We start from the raw sequence: 27508 nt of genomic DNA, 5'->3' as shown, positions 1-27508 counted from the left end.
AGAGCTATTAAGAATATTTTATGTTAAGGCTAATATAAATCATAGCTCATGTTTATAAAGAGTTTGTTTATAATAATTATAACCCACATTAATAATAAACTACTCTCTTCTAAATAACCCATCTATGATATAGGCTAACTGACAATTATATATGCTACCTTAAGGTTTGCAAATACTTTTACATATTTGATCTCATTTATTCATTATTACAGCAATCCTGTGAGACAAGTGCTTCGCTTATTGTTATCTTCATTTTGCAAATAAGAAACCTGAGACTCAGAGAGGTTAAGTGACTTGCCAGGGTCACACAGCTAGTAAATGTCTGACATGGGATTGGAACCCAAGTTTTCCTGACTTCAAGTTAAGCACTTAAAATGCTTTATTTTACAACTCTGTATTGTAGGTAGTATAAATATTATACCCATTTTTCTAGATGAGGAAACTGAGGCTCAGGAAAGCTCAGTGAATTTTCCAAGGTTACACTAGTATGGAGTGGGAGAAGCAGGGTGAGAATCCAATTCTTCTCACTCTGAGTTCCCCTACAGCAAACAGTATGAAGTAGCAAGAGATGTAAGAATGGATAACGCGAAACAAAATATTTTTGTGTTTATGAAGGTGGTTAAGACAACATTTTCATTCATTTGAATAATTCAGATAATTGCCTTAATTCTCCCATTTGCTTGTGTAAGTATATAAAGCCTCTAATTCAGATGTTGACAAACTCCCAAATCTTTGATTAGCTTCCTGATGACTGCATTATAGTAATAAAATAATTTTTTATATATCCAGAGGCTCCTGTTGAAGAAATAACCCCAATATGTTAATTCAAAACTTCTTGAGGCCAGGGATTCTGTCTTATTTATCTTTATTTCTCCAAAGAGCTTTAGAATTAGTCCCTGTTGTAGGTACTTAGTAATGTTTAAATTTAATTGAAAAGGTATTATTTACTACAGTACACACCAAAGCAATTGTCTGTCATTCAGTAATGATCAAGAAATGAAAAGTAAATGTAAATTTTCCCTCAAAAAAAACTTAACTTATTTAAGGAGGAGTAGTTTTGTGTATTATTTAAATCTAGCTTTTAGTTATAGTTAGAGTCTGGTGAGAAGTTGTTGGCCTCCCTTCAAGGCTCACTTCCTAGCTCTAACTGATGCCTTGATACAGACTCATCGTCTCAGCTTCTCCATTTCTTTCTATACAAATTATGATAAAGAATTTTATAAAATAAATTAGAAATATGAGAGACAGTACTTCGAGTTTTAGGGACAAAGGTCTTCTGTATGTGCATAGTAGCAATATAAAAAAAGTTTAGTTTTTTTTTTTTTTTTTTTTTTGGTACCAAGTACTCTTTTTAAGAGAATTTTTCTCTCCTCTTCGTCCCACTCCCCTTCCATCAGAAAAAGGTCTTTTAATGGGTAGAGAGTTCAGAATTTTATTTTTTCTCTCTCAGGCTAAGTGCTTGACAATTTCACAAACTTTTATTTTATACTGTAGTAGTTATTATTTCCTTCTCTTAGGTTGTAAGCTCCATGAGGGCAGAGACTATGTCAGAGTTAATTTTCATATTTCTCCCAGCACCCAGCTCAGTGCTTTTCACATAATAAGTATTTAATAAATGTTTCTTGAAGTTGCAGTGGACTTGTTTCTAAGCCAAATTAGAAAGTATTTTGACTGTTGCAGAGAGAAAAAGGACTTAGAACTATTTCCAGTTTTGTCCATAATTAGTTTTGTTACCTGAGGAAGACCATACTTACATGTCTAAAAAGTTTCCCTTATTTCTTTGTCTTAACTGTGGGTGAATTAGGTCTATCAGTTACCTTTGATGGAAAAAGAGAAGATTATTTCCCTGATCTAATAAAATGGGCTGCTGCAAATGGAGCTTCCACCAATGGTTTTGAACTGGTTAACTTCAAAGAAGAGGGCTTTGGTTTGAGAGCAACAAGAGAGATCAAGGTGAGCTTAGAAATTGATATGAATATACCAGAAATATGAAAGTTACTGTAGAATTCCTTTTCTTTCAAAGTTACTTGTAAAATGATGGAGAAAATATCAGTTGCAATAATATCTGTTATGATTATGTCAGAAATAGGAAAATTAGTTTACAGTTCTCCCTTTTGCAAAACTACTTGTAAAATTATGACGAAAACTCCAATTGCAGTAACATCGGGAATAAGATGGGTTTCAAGTTAACTTTTTTAATGAGGAAAAATTATTTTTTTATTAAAGAATTTCAGATGTTAGATTTTTGTTCAAAATATTAATTCCATCAGGTTCTTTGCTTTTTTCCTATTTTAACAGTACTAACCTCTCAGTGTGTGCAACTGATGTCATTACTCTTAACAAATATATATTGAGAGACTGAACAAACACTGTAATATAGTACCTTGCACATAGTAAATACTTAAACTATATTTTAATTAATTCATCAATACAAGATAAGGTTTTTAGAATGTCTAAGAAAAAAGAAGAATATGAGATGAGGCATTGGTCTAGTTTAGAGGTGTGTACATTTTTTTCAATAGTGGGCAACATGATAAGAATAGTTAACTTCATTCATTTAACCAGTTGAAGTTGTGGGTGGGATGAAAGTATTTTCAACTCCAATAACAATTCTTTATTGATCTCATTCTACTTTTATAACATCTGATTTCAGTCAGTAGTGCAGTTACAGTAGTAATAGGCCAGTGATTAAGGCTTATGAACCTGCCAAATTATATGTCTTAGCTAATTAGCTAAAGAATTGTTTTGGCTAAAAGTCTCAGATGGGCCATCCCAGTTGCCTGGGATCTAGGTGCAGAAAAAGCTATGCATCAACTTCATAGATACCCAATAGAAACTTAAGTATACCACATTAAGTCCTGTGAAGGGTAACTGGAAGGTAGGTGTTAGATAACACATGGTTCCTGTCCTCAGAGATTATATGAGCTAGCTAGGGAGAAAAGACACATAAATAAAAGTTAAATAATACAAGACAACTGTGTAAGATATAAGATAGTATGTGCTTAAGTATCATGAGAATAGTACATTATCATTAAACAGTGTTTAAGTGTTGTGCCTTAGGCCAATCCCTAATCATAAAAGATAGTCTTTTCCTTCACTGAAGTTATGTTTTAAACCATGTAGTTATACGTGTTTAAAGGCATACTAAGAACCAGTATATGGGTGTCTTAAGGCAAAGGAACAAAGTAAGATGAGGAGGAGGAGTAATAATAGCTTACATTTATTATAGCCTTTACTAATTATTAATAGTTTCTAGTTATAAAGTATATTATGTACATTAATTTATGTGAATCTCACAATTACCATGTAATTGTATAGATAGTAGAAATTATTTCCACTTTATAGGTGAGGAAACACTTGTTGTTGACTTTCCCCAGATTTTCTCAAACTGGACTGTAATCGCAATGAAAACAAGGGAATTGGATCCTACCTTTATATCTTCAGTGCCTAGCATAGTGCTTTGCACATAGAAAGTACTTAATGTTTTAGCTGAATTAAAAGTGATTTTTATTGTTACTTGATATTTTGAACACGTTTGTATGTTTACATGAGTACATATGCACAGATGTGTATACTATATGCATTTAACAGTTAAATATGCGTCTATGTACATCCTCATATGTACAAATGTATGTGTGTATAGATATGTGTGTATATGTGCGTATCCACATATACGTGTGTGTGTGTGAAAACCTTTTGCTTTCCCTGGATTCATGATTTTTAAGTCGGTATTGGGATAGGAGGATACACTGCTGACCATTTAAAATTGTATATGTGTGCTGAGATTTAGTTCTGGGCGCTGTTATTATGAAGTATGGACATATATATGACTTACAACTAAAACTGAATTATATACATAAGATTATTTGTGATAATGTGGCTTAATTTTCAAATTTCTTTCCTAGGCAGAAGAATTATTTTTATGGGTTCCGCGAAAATTGTTAATGACTGTTGAATCTGCTAAAAATTCAGTATTGGGTGAGAACCATTTTGGATTGTTTGAATGCATTATAGGAAACTACCTATGATGGAATGTTAAATAATTTGTATGAGTGTGTCTATGGGCCATGCTAATTTATTATTACTAAAGGATAAAATGTTCTTTAAATCCATAATAATGTTCTCTGTAAAAGTTTTACCAATAGTGTTAGGGAGAGACAGCTTGGGACAGTGCTAGGAGAGCCTTGGAGTTAAAGCAACCTGGGTTCCTGCCTGATATATACCAGCTGTGTGACCAGAGGCAAATCACTTAACCTCTCAGTGCTCAAGGCTACTCTTTAAGTTGGAAATGAGTTGAAGATCTACATAAGTGGGGCTCCGGTGTTCCCTATATAAATGAAAATACAGTATTTGCAACAACAGATGAAAAAAAGTGTCAAAAGAAATATTCAGTTTATCTTAAGTTTTCCAATACTTTTTAATGAACATTCTAGTTGGAACCATTCAATTCTATTGAATTCACATACATTTTAGTAAAAGTTTTTTTAGAAATGCATTCAATTTATAACTGTGAACATCTGGGTTAATTCAGGGGCCCTATATTCTCAAGATCGAATCCTTCAAGCTATGGGAAACATCACACTGGCATTTCATCTTCTGTGTGAACGAGCAAATCCTAGCTCTTTCTGGCTGCCATACATACAGACCCTGCCCAGTGAATATGATACCCCTCTCTATTTTGAAGAAGATGAAGTTCAGCATCTTCAGTCAACACAGGCTATACACGATGTCTTCAGTCAATATAAAAATACAGCTCGACAGTATGCTTATTTCTATAAAGTTATTCAGGTGAGTCATTGTTTGATCAAAAAAGTTCAAAATTGTTCAAATGGGTGAATGAAAGAGTTAGTGGTATAAAGAGGAATCTTTTAAGGAAGTTAAAAATTAACTTCCTATTTTATTTATTCAATTTAATTAATTATTTATTTAATTAAAATAATTAAAATATTAATTTATTTAATTCAATTATTTATTATTTAAGAAGCTTAAAAAGGATAGTCATTTGTTTACATTTATTTCATAAGCATCATAAAATATTCCCTTAAAAGGAATATTATGGCATATCAGTAGTCACTGTAAACAGGTAACATTTAATGTCATGGAATTTTTTTACTAAAAAAAGCAAAAAACAAAAATCGTCAATACATTCTGCATCACTTTTTTAAAAGCACAAACACAAAGATTTTCTCTTGTTTTTCAGGGTTGTGGAAAGGCTTTGGTGTTCATTTGAAGTTTTTGTTACATGTCATTGGTGAAATTTGGCATTTAGTTTAATAAACCATAACATTTTGTTGTAACCAAATTAAATAATTATATAATGAGATAAGTATATTTTATTTTAAGTAGAATCTTACTATATGAAAGATACAAGAGAATTCATTAAAGGATTAGGAGCATTTGAGTTAGAACTGACTGTTCTCTGTGTTTCACTCATCTGCTCCATAGTTATCCTAATCTGGCAGTTGAAAAAGAACCAAGCTCGTTATTCCTTCATGAGTTAAGAAAAGAGAGAAGGGAAAAGCCTTCTCAACCTTCTCTTACTTCCCTTCCTAAAGCTCTCAAAAGATAGCTCTTAGGTTTTTATGCCAATTTGGCTTCAACCTATCTTCCCAGCTTTATTTTTCTAATGGACTGCAGCCGAATTGGTGTTCTTTCAATTTGATGTGTCAACCTATGTCTCCATGTATTTGTAAAAGCTATCCCACATGACTGGAATGGGTTCTCTTCTTATCTCCATTTCTCAGATTCTTTATCTTCCTTCAGGATACTGTAGTGATGCCACTTCTTCTGGAAAGCCTTCCCCACCATCATCTTGTTATTTTCTCTAGCTTTCTGTTCATTTTCACATTGCCTCATATTTGCTTATCTGTTGGGCTGTCATTTGAGCCAGATCTTTTTCATATGCCTGTTTTCTGTCCTTGATATTTACTGGCAGATGACTTAATATTACTTGTAATTTTTCAGATTTATCCTTAGTGTTCATTAATTATTACTTTTACCTTAAGTCACATTTAAACATTCCATATATTTACCACAAATACTTCAAGAACTGTTTTTCTTCTTTCTATTCCATACATGTGGCTTGTGTATTACCCTAATAAAAATTGATAACTGTTATAGCTTTTCTTAGGGCAAAACATTCAAATCAAAAGAAGCATAATATATTTAACTGTTAAATTTGAAACTTTAGTAATTCAGGAAAACCTGCTAACTTTTTTTTTTTTTAGATCTACCAGTTTGACTTTTCAAAACACCAAAAGAAGTAAATAAAAATATATGGGTTCTATACTTAAGTATAGTTCTAAAATCACTTATTTTAAACTTTGGTTTTAATGTTAATTACAAACACTAAAATCAAACTCTTAAAAGTTTTATTTAATTTAAGTTTTCAATTGTATGTATTTTGATGACTAAGCAATATCTACTTCTAGCTTTCTAAACTCTCTAGTACAACAAATGGAATAACATTTCTTTTCAGTAATCTCTAACAAAGGTATTGCCAAAAACATGATAACTTTCACTGGGAGAAATCAGTTCCATTTTCAGATTAGAGATACTGAAACAGTGGCAAATAGATTGAAGATCTAGTTAGTGCTTTACTTTTGACATGTCACTTTCATTTGCAAAATTGCTTATTGCATTTTTTTTTTAGTTAAAAGTTAAAATTTCCTTTAAAGTCCTAGAAAATTTTATATCAGTAAGTCAACCAGAAGTTAAGTGCCTACTCTGTGTTCTGTGCTAGGGATATAAATAGAAAATCTTGCTATAATGATGTTATCATAGTCTGTGCCATGATAATAACTAGCATTTATATACGCTTTAAGGTTTTCAAAGCTCTTTACAGACACCTCATTTTATCCTCACAACAACCATAGGAAGTAGGTTCTATTATCATCCTCAATTTACTGATAAAAATCTGAAGCAGATAGAAATTAGGTGACTTGCCTGGGATCATGCAGCAAATAAGTATCTGAGGTTGCATTTAAATCAAGGTTTTCCTAACTCTGGATCCTTTTTCATAAGAGTGCCTTAAAAGGAGAACCCTGATTACCCTTCTAATAATGACCTTTTGGTACTTGAAGTGATAAACCTTCTTAGAGTTCAAGATGAACTCACTTTACATCAAATATAAGTAGCAGTATAATGTATTTCTAGTTGCTTTCTATAATACAGGTATTTTCATACTTCATGAACTTGTTTTAAAATGTAACTTTTATTATGACTTTCATGTCATGGAAATTTTTGGAAATATACTTTCTAACCTCATCCCACTTGGAAATTGAACTCTCCCATGTAACAGCAATAACAACAAAATAATTAAGCAGAAAATCTGATAAAGAAATTGCTTGTTTACAACATTCTATCCTAATAGTCCCCATCTCTGTGCTAAAAAGGAGGAAGGCTTATTTCCTTAAATCTTCTCTAGAACCATTATTAGTTTTTAAAATTATTCAGTGTTCAGATTCCTTTTTAGTAATTTTTTTTCATTTACATTGCTATTGTGGTCATTGTATGTATTGCTCTATACCTTATAGATTTGAAATGTCTTCTCTAAATCTCAGTTGTCTGCAAGAATAGTAGAAATTCTTTCACAGAAATTAAAAAGATTTGAAAAACATTTTGCCTCAGTTATTTTTATTTTTTGGACAAATAACCAGTCCTATATTACTAATTATTATTATCTTTCTATAAAAATCTCAAGTTCTCATCTTTTGTTACTCCTTTCAGGTGGTTTTACTTAGATAATATGAATGAGCAAATATCTGAAATCACCATTAAACAAACAGAAACAGGTGATACCTACTATAGCAAAAAGTGTACTATTTCATTTCAGACATTACTGTGATTGTTGTAAATGGGTTTGGTGACCATGTAAGCTGATTTATTAATGACCTTTTTTTTACTTGTAGCACGGTACAAACTAGTTAAGCTGAAACTGCTATTGTTTAAGAGCTTACAATCTAAGATCTGATGTGAACACAGTTGTCATAAGGAATATATAGGCAGATGAAGAAACCCCAAGAGGATTAAATACAGTTTTATGATGGTGAGTGAAGAGAAAACCACATATTTAGAGTGTGGTGCAGAGAAATGTCCACATCTCCAAATTAATCAGGGAAGATTTCAGAGGGAAGGGGAACATGAATACTGGCTAGGAGAGAATTAGGCCAGTTGTGAATGAGGTTTAAAGAGAGAAGGTCAGAAGTAACAATGAGATCTATTAGAATTCCTTAAGTGAATATTCCCCAAAGGGGCAAATTAAAGAGATCAGGAAATTGAGGGAGTAGATTATTACTTGAAACACAGGCAAAAATCTTGATTTTTACATTTTTTTCTAGTTTAAAATACTTCCCAATTGGCTTATTTTTTGGTTAGTCCATATTGTTTTAAATACTCTCCCTGGCTTATGTTTTATAATTTTCACTGCTTGATTTAACAAAGTATAATTCTTATCTTACACAGAAAACATAATCACCTAACATTAGCAAAGAAGTCACAAGTTGAATAAACTAAAGTGACTTTTTATAGCAACTTTTCTTTGACTAATATTTTAAGAAAGTGTCTGTCATGATATAGACCAGAGGTGACCTCAAAGTAGAGGTACTGTTATTATTACTTGGAAAGTACGGATTAGATGACAGACTATAATTGTTAAAATAGATTTATCACATGTTCATTTTAAATGTAGAAGGCAAATTGATGAGGATCTTTTTTTTTTTAAACAATAGGTAGGTCAAAGTGAATTCAGAAAGAATCAGCAATACTAACTATATTTGGTACTCAGGTGCCCCATATCATATTCTTCTAACTTCAGCATCCAGCAATCTCTTCCATAGTGAGCCATTTGACTTCTTAGACATCACTGAGATTTGATGGAATGGGACTTGTGCTTGGACTATGATTGTAGAAGAGTGCACCTTTTTTAAAAGGAACATGTTTGATAGGGGTGAGGATTGTAGTATTGTAGCATTATATATATTAACAAGACAGTATAGTATGCATTTGGATGAGAATTCATAAGAGGAGGAAAAGAAAAGCAGTGTTTTCTGGGGGATAAAAGAGGAATAATATTCAGACCACCTAGAAAGGAGAAATTATCTATGGAATTTGGAAATCAGATCATAAACTTGGCATGGAAACATAGTGAAGCTATCTAGACATCTGTTGGAATTCTGTTTTGTTTGCTCACACCCTCATTTTCCCTTTTCTCCATCCCTTTCCCTTTCCTTCTTAAAAGCAGAGCAGCTGATGCATTTGGGATTTGCTATAATGATAATCTTATACCTCAAAAGATAAAGGAAGTAACAAGGGGAACTGCAATTCTGGACCGGATTCTGATTTACAAGGAGGAACTGGTTGCTGAAGTAGAAATTACAGAAACCTTGGCGGCAAGGGCAAGTGACCAATTTCCTCAGAGTTCATGATAGAAGGGAGGAATGCTGGACATGATCTGTGTTGACATGCACCTTAGATTTTTGGGGAGAGCAGATATCAGACAATACAAGGAAAGTATAGGTAGAATCCAAAGGCCTAATATTTTTTAGAGGAAAGCCCTCCTAAGATAAGAGACTACCAAGAATGAAATTCTGAAGACTCAAGAATGGATTCCATTGAAAGGAAAGTCAGTGCCACCTAAAGAGACTAATGAGTACGCACAAGAAATTCACTGATCAACTGAGATTTTTAAAGACATGTATAGAAGATGGAAGCAAGAGGAGGTAACAGGACGAATACAGAAAAGTACTACAGTTATGTAAGAATAGTATCAGCTAAAGCTCCAAATGAGCTGCACCTGGCAATAATTGCTTAGGACATGATTTTTTGTTTGTGATGGTTCAGGCAAAAGGAAGATAAAGGAAATGATAGGACCACTGCTCATGGTGGATAGGATGATAATAATGGATGATAGTAAAAAAAAAAAAATTGAACTACTCAACTCTTACGTTGCTTCTGTTTTCTCTTAAAAGGAGAATGATCTTTGGACTGGGGAGGAAAGAACAAAAATGATTTTCAAGGAGTAGAAACCCAAGATCATTGAGGAGATGGTAAGACAGCATATAGCTGCCCTTCAAGTTCAAGTCACTAGCCCTAAATGAACTACATCCTCGAGTTCTAAAAAATGACAGATAAAATTGCTAAGCTGCTGTCAGTGATCTTCTAAAGATCTTAGAAAATGGGGGAAATGCCACAGCATTGCAGGCAAATGTGTCTGATTTGGAAAAGAAAAAAAAGGGAAGAGGGCTGACTAACTATAGACCAGTGAATGTAACTTCTTTGATACTTCGAGACAAAGTCAACTTGAGGAAGTCCAACTCACTGCCCTATAGTTTGAAGATTCCAGAAGTCCTCCTGTGATACTTCATCATAGGATGGAAGCTACCCTGCATTCTAGAAGATTATGCCAAGAGCATACAGAATCTTGCAAATTCTGCCATGCTGGAAAGGCTTCAGGTATGGTCCAGATTATAAATTGTCTGCTTGCCAAGGACCAGTCTAGCTAAGTATGAAGAAGCTTATTACTAGTAAAGTGACCACAAGGTGATGAATTCGTTGTTCATGGCCATCCACAAATTTGTTTTCTATTCCTGGTAAAACTCTAGAACATGTTTTTAAAGAAGTTTTTTGTTACCTTTTGTTTTTATGTCACAGTCAAATATTTCCTCTTTAACATCTGTCTCTCCCAGAGAGCCACTTCCTCTCCCCAATGCTGTCTAAGAAGGAGTTTTCTGTATCAGTTTTCTAGGATGAAAATTTGTGATTTCAGTTAACAAGAGTTCAATTTCTTTTTAGTGTTAACGTAGACCTTAATGTTTGTCATTGTGTATTTTTATTAGAACGCATTATTAGAGGATCATAGTCATACATCTGGAAGAGATCTTAGAGATCATCTAGTCGAACATCCTTTAATGATTTTTGAATTCTTAGAGAGGCAGTGATCACTAAAATTTAGCATGGGGTCATCATGAGCAATCATACCTATCAGAGTAACCTCATTTTCCTTTTTGAGAAGATTGCTAGACTGCTAGCTCAGAGAATGCTGTGGATTCAGTTTCCTAAATTTTAGCAAAATATTTCACAGATTCTCTGTTGTTTTCTTTATGGGAAAGAGTCACAAGTTACTTTGAGAAAAAGCACAAAAAAAATATGAATTGTTCATTTTGGTATTACCCTTAGTTCAAGGCTATGAGTTTTTTCCATAGGAAAATAGTAGTGGTGGTAAGCGCAAGTGAATATAAATTCCTTAGGACAGGTTTTTAATGCATTTTTGCAGAACTGGCAATCTGTTTTTGTATATATCTATATTTATCTAGGTATCTGTTTTCTCTATGATACTGTATTTATTATAGTTGTGCTCACAAGGTGAGCGTTTATTTGTGCAGATTGCTTTCTAAGACTTCCCATTTTAAATAAGTCTGTTTTGATATGCTTCATGAGGAGGGGAATTAAATTGTTTTAGATAATAAGAAACCTTACACTCAAAGAATTTTTAGACTGAAATCACACAGAATCACAGAGTTGTGAGGGACCTGTGATCATTTAGTCTAACCTGTATTTTACCAAAAATCCATTCTTATAGTGTTGTCAAGTGACCGACCATATGACCTCAACTTGAAAAACTTTTAGTGAGAGGGAGCCTGTTAACTTCCCAAAAATGCTCTTTTCCCTTTGGACATTTCTGATTTTTTGAAAGTTTTTCCTTACATCATATCAATATCTACTTTTCTTTTTCTGTCCCTCCCCTCCCATGTAGGAAACCCCTTTTCTGAATTATAGCCCTTAAGGTAGATGAAGACAATTATCATGTTCCGCTTAAATGTTTTCTCTTTAGTGCTACATGTCATTAGTTCCTTTAATCAGTCCTCATGTGGCATGGTTTCAAGTCCTCTCACCGTTCTAGTTATTTACTTGCAGTAGAGATCATTAATGTCCTTCGTAAAATGTGATGCCCAGAAATGAACGTAGGCCAGATTTGGCCAGACCCAGGCAGATTCAATGAGATTATCACCTCCTTCATTCTGAATACTTAGTGTAGTCTTCCATGATAATGATGTCATTTGCTTATAAAGTTTCTGCTACTTTTACTTCAACTAGTTCTTTCTTTTGAATAGTGACCTTTACTAAGACACTTCATTTCTTTGCCCCAAATTCCATCATTTGTAAAATAAGGGGGTTAGCTTGTATCATCTTGAAGGTTTAGTTAATTCAACAAGCACTTATTAAGCTGCTGCTAATGTGACAGACATTATATTAGCAATTTACCTTCCGAATGTTGAAATTACTATAGCCTGGGACTTAGAACTAGGAGGCGGTAAGGGGAGATAGCAATATATCAGATTCTCTTCTTTTAATTGGATTGGACTTGTAACAGATCTCTAGATAAATGAGTCCTCCGATGGTTTGTTTCTGTGTCAGTTTTGTAATTCTTCCTAGTCAAGTATCATCCATATTTTCTATCTGACTATATTACTGCAATGATATTGTTGGGCTGATTAGGGTAGGACCCCAGCTTTAGAGCCTCCAGAATAAAATCAGTGCTGGAGGGAGGACATGGCAATGTTGTTTGGGTAGACATTCCCTTGGAGGCCCTGGGTCTGCTTATAGCCACATTTTAGAATATTTTGTCTTACAAATTCCTTTCTATTTGGAGGATTTGGCATACTCCTTACTACTATTATCCTAGACCATACTTTGATTACTGTACTTCAGTGAATCACAGAAGACTGACCAGCAATGTAGAATATTATATTATGAAACCAATCAAATCAATTCATTTTATTTTCTGCATATTTTACTGATGCTCTTTTTTGACATCATAGTCCAGTAATTCTCTCCTCCCCTCAGTAGAACCCTTCTTTGTAACAAGTACAGTCAAGCCAAACAAATTAAAAATGGGCTGTGTATGAAAATATATGCCTTACACCATACCTCTCTGCTAAGAGATTGGGAACATACTTCACTATTGGTCCTATGAAATTATAGTTAGGCACTTCCTTGAGCAGATGTCTGCAGTTTTTCAGTGTTGTTTTCCTTTATATCTTCAATTCATTTTAATAAGCATTTACTGAATACCTACTCAGTAAATATGTACTTAGCATCATACTGAAAATTCTGTGGGGGGTACAAAGTACAATAATATTGCTGCTTCCAAAGAGCTTATAATCTTATTGAGAAAACAGGATGTACACAAAATATAGAATAATACAAAAGTATACATGTGTCCAAAAGTCAGTTTTTGGCAAAAGTCAGGAAGAGAAGATATCAGTATGGTATAGCTCTTGAAATATTGATGGAATTTTGATACCTAGAGAGTCAGGGTGGGAAGGAAAATACTAAAAGCATGAACTAAAGATGGATGTAAGAAAAAACCTGATAATATTGACGGGAGAAAGAGACCTATGTTAGATTAATGGAGAAGAAAAGGCATTAGAAATTTTGAAGGAATTTGTGGGGTATTGTAGTAAATATAATATGCTTCAATAGAAGAGATTCTCAAAAGGCTAATTTAAGGTGTCTTTTGTGTTTTAGTGAGAAAGTGAATCCATGATGTTCAGGATACCACAGTATTAGGAATACTCAACTTTGATGGACAATTGTCCAAAATCATATATGTTCTCTACTATTACTTATTCTCTTTGTTCCTATTTTCTTCATATTTTTCCAATACTTGGAGATTTCCTTAATTACCAAATTATATGTATAATTTAGTTCCCCAATAAATTCCCTTAAAGCTCTACAGCCTGTGATCTCCTTTAATTTGGACATGACTTTCTAAAAAAAGTTAGGATATGGTATCTTATTTCCTCAGTAGATATGTCATTTAACTCAGGTTGTATCTGGATATCTCAGGACATGCTTATTTGTAGTTATTTAAACAAAGATTAGATGTCTGCCAGTAGGTATATTGTAGAATGGATCTCATCTAGGTATAGTCTGGACTAGATTGCCTTTGAGGTCCCTTCTGAGAGCAATAGTTTATGCTTTACACAAGGATGGTGGTTAGGGAATCATCTAGAAGTAGCAGAGAGCAGTATGCTAATTCCTCGCATCTACTTCCTCCCTTTGTGCCTTTGCCCATTCTCCATGTTCTTCCTTATCTTCCCTTTTTGGAATTTCCTTCAAGGCCCAGTTCAATGTCACCTCCTGTAGGAAGTCTTTCCTAATCTCCTAGTTGTTGGTACTCTTTCTCCTCCCTTGAAATTTTTTTTGTATTTACTTTGTTTATGGTTTGTAGCTACTTAATGATGTGTATGTTGTTTCCTCCCAAAAGAACCCCTGAAGGTCAGAGACTATTTCCTTTTTGTCTTTTGTATCGCAGGTGACTAGGGATCAGCCATTCTGTGTACAGTCAGGCCATTGATTTGTCAAAACAGTGATCGAAATTAGTAAAACAGGAAGGAATAATGAAAAAAGACACAATATATAGTTGAAATAACTCAATCCTAAACTATTTAGGCAATTAATTGATAATGAAAAATAGATAATGATCAGCAGCAGTAATGACACTGTTTATAATAATTTCAAAAAATCAGTCTTATGTAAGACAATTGCCAACACAAGGAGACTAGAAGAACACCCAAAGCATGTTAGTTAGTAAACACTTGACTTACTTGCCAAGCAAGAATATAAAGTCATTATATAAACTCATAGAATATAAACTCATTCATAAAATCTTACGGAGGAGGCTGATGGATGATTATGAGTAGTTTTGTAAAGCATAGAGAAACGATAGCAGGTAAAACCAATTTAAAGAAAGCTTAGCAAGAGAAACAACTATGCAAAGTCTTCCTGAGGGCATTTGACAATGAAAACAGTAAACAGAAGAAAAATTGAAAAGATCTTTTTTGTAACAAACTTAACAATCAAGAACAATAGCAACACCACACTAGGACTTTTAACATCGGAGTCCCGGATGTGTGGTAAAATGGCAGTAATGAGAATAAAGTCTAGAAAAGTAACTGGATTGGATGCAGGTTATAAGAGAAGTTATGTCGTGTGCTGGGCATGACTTAATTGTGAGACTGCTAAGGGATCATTTCATTATGTGGGGTCATTGGCTCATAGTTCTGGAGTTGACAGGAACCTCAGAGGCCCTCTAGTTCAACCTTCTTGTATGCAAAGGAAGGAAAAATCCTAAAGGTGTGGAAAGCATCTGTGACGTAGCTAATATTAGGGGAGAAAAAAGGTGACCAAGAGAACATCAAAACTATCAGCCTGTATGCCTACAAATTTTTCCATTGCAATATCTCTACACATTGACCCGGGACATTACTGTTGAAGTTAATACAGGTGTTAGCAAACAATGTTACACAATGGACCACATCTTTACTATGTCACAGTCACCTAAAATTTGTTGAGAATACATGTGTCCCACTGTACTTATTGTTTGTTAATTATGAAAAAAGCATTTGATTCAGTGTAGAAAATATTACCTTAACAGCTGTCTTCCAGCAAGGTATCTCTCATCTTATGCATCAAAATCATTTAAAAATTCCTTGAAAGATAAATTACAAAAATAACTGTTCATTGACCCTCCAACAGCAGGCTAGGCATAAAACCAGGGAAATGTATGCTTGATGAAAGTGTTGGCACTTTGATGGAGGAGATCTAGCACAGAATCTAAGTTGAAAAATGATTTCCTTGAATAATTAGGTTATCCAACTGCTTCTGTTTACTGATGACATTGCATCAGTTGCATCAGTTCAGGAGACATTGCAGAGCCTCCTAGAGATCTATATAACCACTTGAGTTTTGTCTGACTTAATGAAAGACCAAGGGAGTGAAGGTCTGTTTTACAAATTGACGTGAAATTGGATGCACAAACTGTAGAGCCTGTCTTATTTGTGTGCGTATTCATACATACATATATACACATATATGTATTTGTGTCTGTTTACACACACGTGCATCTGGGACAAATGATACACATGGACATTGAGTTCAGCTCAGAATCACAGATGAGGAAAATCTATATTGTAATTAGAAAATTGCAGCATTTCTCCATTGACCCCACCCTTCTCTTGGAACAAAGGCCCGTCTTTTTAATAGTAGTGTTGTAATATATTGCTTGTAGACATGGGACACAGTAGTCTCTAGAGAACTGAAAATGAGTATTACATGGTGGGCAGTGAAGTGGCACATGGAGTAGGGAAAGAGATGTTATAAAGGAAATATATACTAAGAAGATAATTTGATCATACGGCAATAACAAGGGTTCACGGATAGACAGACAGTGACATCAGCTGATACATTTGCAATGTCAGGAATAGGCAAGGAAGACTTTCATCACATTTGGCAGATCCATTATAGTAAACTTACGAGACCACTTGGTGATGGATTCTTTTCAAAGAAAGCTGTACAAATTTCTATATCAGCAGAACTGAAGAATTAATCCTTTTTATCTACATGGAGCATAGGAAATGACACATTTCCTTATGACTGACTTAAGAATGTTCTATTTCACCAAGATCAACTAAAAGTCTTGGTTTCTTGGCCTGTTCAGACTTGGGTATATGTACTTTGTTAAGACTGTCAGTTAATGTTATTCATGATTATGATTCTTAGAAAGAAGGATAGAATAGCTTGCAGCCTTTCTAAATTTACATCATATATTAAATCTAGCCATTGCTAACAATGATTGAAAACTGTTACTCTCTGGCTATTTGGTGTCTCATTCTAATACCTACTATGCTTATAGTCCTCTAGATGTAACTGTTCAAAACTTTGACATTAATGGAAATCCACTATATTGATTTCTGTATCAGAAAAATTACAAAAATGTTCCTGCATAATATAGTAGCTGTTTCATACTGTTTTTCTCTTAGTGATTAGAATGGGATCTATTAGCTTTTTCTCTGCATAGTTATTGATGATGCCTTTTTCACCTCAATATTAATGAAATATGCCATATTTTATGCTGTATTTAAAGGTAACTGAATTTTCAGTTAGTTCAAAATTCAACAACTAATTTTTTTTATTTCAGATACATGGAACATGTTATTTTTCAACCTACCAGACTGCTTATGACTTGAAGTGCATGACACTAACTTAAATGTGTGAACATAGCTGATTACAACTATTGATATTAGTACTTTATATTTCCTTCTGAGTATATTTAAATTAGTCTGGTATTTACCATTTAAAAAAATTAATAGCTTGCCCAAATAAGATTGACCCCCCCCAACCATGTTTAACTGTCCTATTTCAATTTTGCTGAATTCCACCCTAAACTGAAAAAATCATAGTCTAAGAAGTAATAGGGGCCTTAGAGATATATTGTTTCAGTTCAGACACCTGTTCTGCAGTGCCCCTGATAGATGGTTATCTTGCCTCTGCTCAAGTACTCACAGTGATGGGGAGCATTCCATTTTAGATGGCTCTAATGATGGCCAGAAGGTTCTCATTTATATTGAGTTGGAATCTGCTTGCGCAAAACTAATACTCATTGCTCCTTGTCCTGCCTTCTATCTAGTGCACCAAAGAATAACTCTAATCTAGTATCCATGTAAAGTCCCTTTAGATAGTTGAAGACCAATTACCATATATCGTACATGCATACATACCCCCATCAAGTCCATCCAAGCTGCACATTCTCAAGTCTCTCAGTGGGTACTCATAAAGTATATTTTTTGCCTTTTACCATCCTGATCACTCTTCTTAGAAACTAGTTGATCAAGAATTCAACAAATGTTAATTTAGCATCTGCTCTCTACAAAGCACTCTCAATCTCTCAAAATCTAATACCAAAATATATTTCAAGCATGTATCATACTAATTCATACAAAATTGGTGATCAACTCAAATCCCAAGGTCTTTTTTATGTTAACTGGTACTAGTCAAGTGATAATTTCCTCATATAGCACTTCATGTAGTGGATTTTTTGAGCCTAATTGTAACTCTTGTACATTTTTACTCTATTATTGTACTATTTCCTTTTCTTTTGTGTCATTGTTTGAGCCTATCAGGATAATTCAGAATCAGTATGTTAGTGATCCTTTGTAGTTTTGTATCATTCACAGGTTTGATATGATTGGCTTTTATATTTTCACTCTCATCTTTGGTTTTAGAATAAGGCCAAGGACAGAGTCCTGTGGCTTACCATCTAGTGATCTTTCAGGTTGACATCAACTATATTAATCAGCATTTTTTGAATACAGTATGAGTTTGTCCTTGATGTTAGTACTGTTGTAAGTTCTTGAGCACAGGGAAGTGACATGATGAAATTGAAGGTTTACATTAGCAATGATATAGTGAATGAATTGTAGAGGCAAGAGTTTAGGCTCAGAAGTAACATTGAGGATGGTAATGTAGATATGAGGGCATGAGAACCTAGATTACATTGATGACAGTAGTAATGGAGGGAACAGGGTGAAACAGAGAGATATGTCAAAGGAAGGAAGGGCAGCATTTGGCTCCAAATTGGATAGCTCTATTTTTAAAATGTAGAAAGGACCCTCCATTAAAGTCCTATTTGGTTGCTTCATTGTGGCATGAAGTTGATGATAGATTCTTGAAGACTGTAAAAGCAGTGTTAAGTTCTGACTGGTCTTTCCAGACTTCAAGTATGAGCCTATGTTGGACTGTGGTTTGCTGTCTAAGGACTAATTAAGAGAGAACCCTCATCGTGCTAACTCAAGGAGGATTGATTTTTTTGGCTATAGTAACTCTTAAAGACCTTTTACTCATTTATATCAGGGGCTGTGATCTGCTTTGGTGGAGAAAATACCCATGTAAATTACACTGTATGGTGTTGAAGAATTGAAGTAATTGAAGAAAAATGGAAAAGAAGTTGTATTTAACGTTTCATATGTAACCATCAAACATGCTCCTAGATCAATTCTGAGGTGGTTTTCTAGTTGTTTGGAGGGAAATTTGATAGGGCTTCAGAAGGTTCCTTCCTCACTTCATCATCTTGGCGCTTGAAGTCTGAATTGTTAAATTTAACCACTTATGTGTTTTAGAGTTTTCAGTCTTGGGTTCTTTGTTTTTCTGGATGTGAATTCTTTCAATTTGTATTTCATTTTATGTGTTCAAAAGTTCTGGGCAGTTCTCTACTATTATATTCTGCATTGTGGTATTAAGGTTTTTTGTCCTGCTGTGTTCTTCTGAGAGACCTATGATCCTTAGATTTGTCTTTATGCATCTGCTCTTCAAGATTGATATGTTTTGCTTGAATGGTGAACAGATTTTCTTTTAATGTTATGGTTTTTACTTCTCTGCTTCTAGATTGTCCTTCATTTCTGTGTATTTGCCTTCCTAATCTATTGTTCTCTTTTTGTTTCTTTGGTGAGGTTTGCCATTGCAGATTTCAGTTTTTCTATTCTCTCCGTTATTTTTCCTATAGAGGCCCTAAGTTTTATTCTCATAATTCTCATTTCTCTTTTGAAACCTTGGAGCATCCCAAACAACATGGGACATTATGGATCTGATGACACCATGCTTAGAGTGTGAAGAGAGATGGTGTGTGAAGGGAGACATGAATCTTACATTGGGTGTGGCCTGGGGGGGATTTGGTTTCTGAAGTCTACTTGTCCTACATCCAGAGTGGAGGAATTTGAAACTTCTGAGAGCAACTGGCATCTGAGAGAAGAGGGAGAACATGAACCTAGGCAGTAGATTTTGAGGCAGATGTGGGGAAAAAAGGTAGCCAGGAAAGAGTATGTATTAGTGGTGGGCTCCATAATCAGGGATGTGATAGGGTTGAGGCCCTACCATGGGTCAATGTCCTTTCTGACATTTAAAATAATTGGCATTGTTCTGGGAGTGAGGAACAGTGGGAAGAGGGAATCCATGGAGCAAGTTCTTCAAGGCAGTATTCGAAATCACCCAGAGAAGAGAACCTCAAATGGATACTTTGAAAGCTTTGATAGATGAGGAATACAGAGAAAAGTAAGAGATGAAGTAATTATGGGGTCACGAATCAGAGAATGTGGGTCTAGAATAGACAGGATTAAATAATTCAGAGAGTAAGAGGAGCCCAGAAAGTAGGGACAGGATTAAGTAAAGCGTGACTACCACATCCAGGAGTGTTGGAGGAGAAGAACCTGACCCTAGGACAAAGTTCGAAATCAGGAACTGAGGCTGGAGATATAAGTAAACAGAAGAAGACACTGAACACAGTGAAAGAATACTATGGGTCATGAGATATCCAAGAAATAAAAACTAAAGAAGAAATATCTACTGTAAGCAGAATGTCAAACACCCTCCCCATCCCTGCCCCCATTCAAAAAAAGTCTTGGCTATAAGGACCTCAAGCAGCTAGAGAGGAAATGAAGCAAAAAGATCTAAAACAATATTATATGCAAAATAAGAACTCTGAAGGATCAGAAGGAAATACATCGTTTAGAATAGTTGGTGGTAATGGAAGTAGACTCTCTGAAAATTAGAATGGAGCAAAGAAAATGATTTTAGTAAACGAGTAATTAACAAAATCAAAAGACTGAAAAAAAATGAAGAAAATTTCAATTATCTACTTTTAAAACCAACTTTTATAGTGCATAAAAACTTCATAAACAGGTGAAATAAGACAGAATTATTAAACATATCCTTTACTGACCACATTGTGATAAAAATTATAATCAATAAAAGGCCTTTGAAGAAAGGTTTCAAACTTAAATGAATTCTAAATAATCCTAAAGAATTGTTCTGTCAAGTATGAGTTATAGAAATAATAATTTATTGAAGAAAATGACAACAATGAGACAATGTAATGTAAATTTGGGATGTAATCTTAAGGGAAAATTTGTATTGTAAAAACTTTCATTAGGAGAGGTAGAACAAGTCAAAGAACTAGACAAACACCACAGCCAAGAAACTGTTAAGTAAATCAGAAAATCTCTACCAAATGCAAAAATAGAAATTCTGAAAATTGAAGAGATTAAATTGACAGCAAAAAAAATTGATAAATTTAGAACCTGCTTCAAGAAAAAGATAAAATTAATAAATTGTTGACACAAACCATCAGGAAGGCCTTGACCCCTCTGATGACCAGTAGTGAAACCCCACCCTGGGGCTGGCCAACAGCAAGCTCCTGGGGCCTGGGAGAGAGACAGAGTTTGGGTGGGGAGAGGGGGAATGCCTGTTTCCATAGCAACCCAGCAGTAGGACCACGCCCCTCAAGCAGATCAGCAACAAAATTATTCCTCTAGGGTCTGCTAGCAGAGAGGCCTTGTTGACTTCTGTTTTTTGTTTGTTTGTTTTTTGTTGTTTTTTTTTTTTTAAATTAGGAAAACCACATTACCAGTGTCAAAAATGCAAAAGGATAAGTAGCACCAAATGAAATGGAAACAAGATTATTAGAAACTGTTTTACCCAATTAAATGCCAATAAAACTAATACCAAATTAAATGAATGAATATTTACAAAAATATAAAATTCTCAGGTTAACTAAATTTGGAATAGAGAATTTAAGTAAAGCTGTCTCAGAAAAAGAAATTGAACAAACCATAGAAAAAAGTTCTAAAGGGAGGAAGAACAGTATCAAATGGATGTGTGTATGTGTGTTTGTGTGCGTGCATGCAGCTATAGATATAAAATTCAGATGTTTAAAAAAACATTTAGCTGCAACATTACATAAATTCATTACAAAAGTAGGAAAAAAAAGTGTTCTATTAAACTCTTTTATGAATCAACAATAGTCCTAATACCTAAACTAGAAAGAGATAAAGCAGAGAAAGAAAATTTTAGACCATTATGTCTAATGAATATCAATGCAGAAGTGTTGAAATAAATATTTTTGAGTGTTACAAAAAAATATGCTTAAAGGATTATACACCAAATCTGATTTATATTAGGAATGCAGTATTTGTTCACTACTTGGAAAGTAGACCTTATTAATAACAAAAATAATCAATCATTAATTAACAAGCATTTGTTAAATGCTAACCATGTGTCAGACACTATACTAAGATATGGGTATTCAAAGATAATGAAGTTTACATTCTAATAGGAGATAATATTCGTATAAGAAGATATGTATAAGATGCACAGAGTTTATGGAAGGGACCCTTAGAGGAGAAGAATATAGTACTGGAGAAGAATGGGGGTAAGGGGACCAAAAAAAGACCTCCTACAGGATTTGGTTTTTGACCTGGGTCTAAGGGGACAATAAGGATTTTAAGAAATAGAAGTGAGGAGGGAGAGCGTTCCAGACATGGAAGCCAACTAGGGCAAAGTCCGTGCAGCGGTACAGCTCAATGGATAGAGTGCTGTAATTAGAGTAAGGAAGACTTCACTTCGAATTCTGCCTCAGGCATTTAATAGCTGTGTGACCTTGAGCAAGTCACTTAACCTCTGTCTGCTTCTGTTTCCTCTTTTGTATAATGGGAATAATAATAGCCCCTATCTCTGAAGACTGTTTTGAAGATTAAAAATGAGATAATATTTTAAAGCACTTTGCAAACTTTAAAATGTTATATAAATGCTAGCTGTTTATGTATAGGGAAAAACAAGTCACTCATTATAGTTAGATTCTGAAGTGAGTAATGGGGAGTAAAATATAAGAAGATTTCAAAGGTATGAAAGGGTTGTGAAGAATATTAAATACCAGACAAAGGACTCCATGATAAATCTCCAAGGTAATAGAGAGGCATGGACATTTTTGAGTACAGGTGTGACATGGGGATGCTATAGGAAAATCATGTTGGTAGCTCATTGAGAGATGATTGGAATAGGGAGAGGCTTGAGGCTAGTAGACCAATTAACATACTATTTCAATAGTCTAAGCAAGAAGTGATAATTTCTTAAATAAGGGTGGTGTTTCTGATCAATCAAAATTAATGCAATTTGAACTATAAAAGGGAAACAGTTAATTGTAAAAAAAAATTGTAAACTGTAAAAACTGATAAAGGTCTGATATACAAGATATATATGGAATTGATACAAATATCTAAGAACTAGAACTATTTCCCAATAGATAAATGATTAAAGAATATGAACAAGTAGAGTTCAAAAGACAAAAAGCAAGCTATCAATGACTATTTGAAAAAAATGGTTTGAATATCTAATATTAAGGGAAATATAAAATAAAACCCTGAGATTCTACCTCACACTCATCAGATTGGCAAAGGGAAAATAACAGTTATTAGAGGGGATATGGGGGGGGAAAAGGCACATTAATGTACTGTTGGTAAAGCTGCAAAGTGGTCTATCTGTTTTCGACAATAATTTGTACTATATCCAAAAAGTCACTAAGCTTTGCATACCATTTGTCCTACCGCTGTTCTTATACTTCAGAGAAATAAAAGATATAGGAAAAATCATCAAAAAGATTTGTAGTAGCACTTTTTGTTGTGACAAAGACCTGGAAACAAGATGGGTGCCCATTAATTGGGGAGTGGCTGGACAAATTATGAAATATGAATGTAATAAGATATGCTTTCAGAAATGGTGAAAGGAATAGATTAAGAGAAACTTGGGAGGCCTTTATGAATTGATACAGAGTTAGTTGAGCAGAACCAGAAGAACAACTTTTGAAACACCTGTGTAATTATAAAGACAATCAACTGAAAGATTCAAGGACTCTCATCAGTAAACACAGATCTGGAAGATTAATGAATCATGCTTCTACCTCCTGGAAGAGAAGTTATGAATTAGTTTTGCAAAATGAGACATAGATTTTCGGGCATGGTAATTGTGTGAACTTCAGTGGATCATTTAAGAAACAAATAGAACAGAAGTTGTTTGAAGGGAATAACAAGTGAGAACCATTGGAACTACCATGTTAAATTTGAATTTATGCACACGTACCAAGTTATAGATAGTAATGAAAAAAGACAAATGGTACATAATGGAAATTCAAAGTTACGTATAAAATACACTTTTTGTTTTTCTGTGAATATTGAAATATTATGAATGTTAATAAGTTCATAATAAAAATTTATTAAATGGGGGGGAGAAGAAAGTAAACAATCATCATTATTCCCTTCAAATTTCTCAAATGTATTTACTTTTCTTGATTTCTCTTCACTTATGTTTGGATTTTAAAGTTTCTGCTTATCTCTGGTCTTTTCATGCTTGAAAGTTCTCTTTTCTATTCAAGGTCCATGTTTTTCCTTTTACAGGATTATGCCTAGTCTTTTGGGGTAAGTTATTCTTTGTTACAAATTGATATCCTTTGCCTTTTTGAATTTTGTGTTCCAGGATTTTCACTCATATAATGTTTGTACCATGGTTTTGTAAGAACCTGCCTATGATTCCTTGGTTCTTGAATTCTTTCTTTTTGGCTGCTTTCAGTTATGTCTTTATGTCTAGATAGAAAGCTTCTTTGATGCAAAAGCTCAGAACTTTGGCTATGACATTCCTGAGAGTTTTCATTTGGAGATTCTTTCAGCATGTGATCAGTGGATTTTTTATATTTTCACTTTGGCCTTTGGTTCTAATACCTCTGGGTGGTTTTCTTTTATGATTTCTTAAAATATCATATCCAGGTTTTTTATTTGATCATGATTTTCAGTGAGCCCAATGTTCTTATTGCCCCTTGACCTATTTTTTAGATGTGTTTTTGATAATAAGTAACATTACTTTTTTTGTTCTAATATTTCTTGTTTTCTAGAGTCATTGAGGTTAGTTTGCTCCATTGTATTTTTCAGGGACTCCATTAAAAGTATCAATAATAATCTATTGTTCTAAGATTTTTCTTTCTAGTTTTTTTCCTCCAGAGCTTTTAATATTAATTAGAATTTCATTTTTTAAATTCTTGCTGCATTTCTTCCAGCCGCTCATGGAGTACTTGAAGCTAAGCTATTTTTTCCCCCCTGAGGTTCTACTTGTATTTTTATGCAGTTTCTCTTTTCTTCTGTACTTACTTACTGGCATCTCTTAACCTATAGTATTTTTTCACTTTGTTTAATGTTTTCTTCTGTTACTTATACCTCTCGCCTCAGTTGTTGGTTTGAGATCTTGTGCTCGGATCAAGTTCTTTTCCATTCACACTTTTGGATGGGGTAGTCTGGCCCTATTTGTTCTTGTCTCCAATTTCCTGGTTTCCTACTACTGGTTTCCCACCTTCTCTGGCATGTTTGCTCCTCCTTTCTACAATCTGTGGTAGAGAAGAAAACCAGTGTGACATGCACCCTGGATTTGGAGAGAGTAGATGTGAAAAGGTTCAGAAGAAAGATGGGTAGGATCTCATAAGCTCAAATTCTGTATGGGAATTCAGCCTAAGTGGGATGGAAGATTCTCAAGAATGAAATTTTGAAGAAACAGTTTTGATGGGAATGAGTAACAGGAATTGTCTGCATGAATGCTGAAGATACATGGACTATCCTACCAACTAATTTATATTTTCAGAAGACGTGATTCCTTGATAGGATACAAGAGGGGTCAACAGAGGTTAGATACAAGACTATGACACAGTCCTATAAAAATTATATTAGATAGACCAGTAGGCTAAGAGTAAACTTAGTCTACCAAGATAAGTGAAGGACATCAAAAAATTGTTTTGTTTTTTTAATCTGCCTTAAGTTAAAGAGGAATATCAAAGAAGAGATACTGCTGCTGTATAGGGTTGATAGAACCCTGAAAAAAACTAGTAACAGAAAGAAGGCAGATCTGATAATTTCTTATTTCACTTGTGTTTTCTCTACCAAGGAGAATGACCTTTCCATTGGAAATAATATTGAAAAGTGCTAACAGGGAATTGATATCCGAGATAAGTAAGTAGTTGCCCTTGATAAGAAAGTAGTTATTCTTTGTCCCAAATGAATTACATCTTCAGGTATTAAAAGAATTGGCTAATATGATTTCTGAGCAACTGTTAATGATATTTGAAATATAGAGAATGGTAGAGGAACTGTGTGATTGGAGAAGGGCAAGTGTAGTCCCATTTTCAAACACGGTCTATCATTTTCAAATGATAAATGGCCTGGAGTTAGGAAAATCTGAGTTCAAATCCAGTCTCAGACACTTACTATCTTTGTGACCATGGGCAAGTTACTTAACCTCCGTTTCCCTTAGTTTTCTGAACTGTAAAATGGAGGTAATAGTAGCTCCTACCCTTATAGAATTGTTATGAGGATCAAATGAGATAACATTTGTAAAAAGCTCTTAGCACAGTGCCTGATATATAGTAGATAATATGTAAATGGTTATTCACTTCCTTTCACTTCCATTCTTAAAACAAGTCAGTGAGCCTTGTAGTTTGTCTTTTTTTTTCAGTAATATTTTGATATGTGTGTTTCAAGGTAATTGGTTTCCTTTGTCATCCTATATTTTTTATTTTATGCATTTAAAAACATAATTTTGATAAAGGGTCCATAGGCTTAAACAGATTGTCAAAGGGGTTCCATGATACAAAAAAAAAAGGGTAAGAACTCCTGGGCTAGAACATTGGACTGAATCTTATAAGCCAAAATTTAATAAGTGTAAATGTGAAATTATACATTTAGGTTAAAAAAAATCAACGTCATGAGTATTAGATGGAGGAGGAATAATCAAATAGCAGTTTGTTTGAAAAAGATCTAGAGATTTTAGTGACCTGCGGTATGAATAAGTAGTGTAGTATGTATGGCAGCTGAAAAATCCAATGAACCGTTGGTCTACATTAAGAGGAGCATAACTTATAAAAAGAAGGAGGTAATAGTTGCTTGGTCCTCTGCCCTGTTCAAAACACATCTGAAATATTGTGTTCATTTCTAGGTACCACATTTTAGCAAGGACATTGATAGGTTGGAGTGTGTAAAGGAGAGCAAACAGAATGGCAAGGGATACTAAGGCCATGCCATACAAAGATCAATTGAATGGCAGTGCTTAGCCTGGAGGAAAAAAGACCAAAGGGGGACATAAGAGCAGTCTTCAAGTATGCAAATGGTTGTCATGTGGAAAAGGGATTCGACTTAACTCTGTTTGGCATAAGAGGGCCAAACTAAGAACAATGGGTAGAAATTGCGAAGAGGGAGATACATAGTTGATGTCAAGGGAAAAAAATTTTAATCATTAGAGTTGTCCAAAAGTGGAACTGACTCCCCCAGGAAGTAGTGGGTTCCTTCTCTTTGGAGGTCATCAAGCAGAGATTTGTAAAGTAGGGGGTATGTATTGATGTAGATGGCTACTGCTGTCTCTTCCAACTCTAAAATTTTGTGATTCTGTGATACGTTCTCGTTATATCATTTGTCTTTCATCCTTGACCTTTTTTGGCTCATTCTGTTAGCCATTATTCATTCTGTACCTTTATATTCACCTACATCAACTGAATCAAGTCCCCTGATAAATGCATTTGTAAGTATGGCATGCATCCTCATTTTGGATTTTTAGATAGGTGGAAATTTCCAGGTGTTATATATGCTTCTTTTCATTGACACTGCTACTACACACTAATTTAGGTCCTCATCACTTCTCACTTGGACTATTGTTACAGTCTTTGAAATGGTTTCCCTGCAACTAGTCATCTCTTACTACAATCTTTTCTTTACGTAGCTACCAAAATAATCTTACTTAGAAACCTTCAGTTGCTTCCTGTTGCCAATAGAACAAAACAGTTCTTAGCCTGGCATTTAAAGCTTTCTATTATCTG

The 27508-nt window shown here is 34.2% G+C and overlaps 1 protein-coding gene across 2 annotated transcripts in view; it reads left to right on the top strand.

The window, feature by feature from the left end:
* Positions 1–27508, top strand: part of SETD3 (SET domain containing 3, actin histidine methyltransferase) — a 120109-nt gene that overhangs the window by 45759 nt on the left and 46842 nt on the right. For both annotated transcript variants that reach the window (XM_027849179.1, XM_027849177.1), the window contains 3 exons: positions 1805–1953; positions 3906–3978; positions 4532–4788. In XM_027849179.1, coding sequence (XP_027704980.1) covers positions 1805–1953; positions 3906–3978; positions 4532–4788 — 479 coding nt within the window. The remainder of the gene's footprint in view (positions 1–1804; positions 1954–3905; positions 3979–4531; positions 4789–27508) is intronic.

This window comes from Vombatus ursinus, unplaced genomic scaffold, assembly GCF_900497805.2.
Source record: "Vombatus ursinus unplaced genomic scaffold, bare-nosed wombat genome assembly UNPS02007284.1, whole genome shotgun sequence".
Taxonomy (NCBI): domain Eukaryota; kingdom Metazoa; phylum Chordata; class Mammalia; order Diprotodontia; family Vombatidae; genus Vombatus; species Vombatus ursinus.
This window is presented reverse-complemented; position numbering and strand designations above follow the sequence as displayed.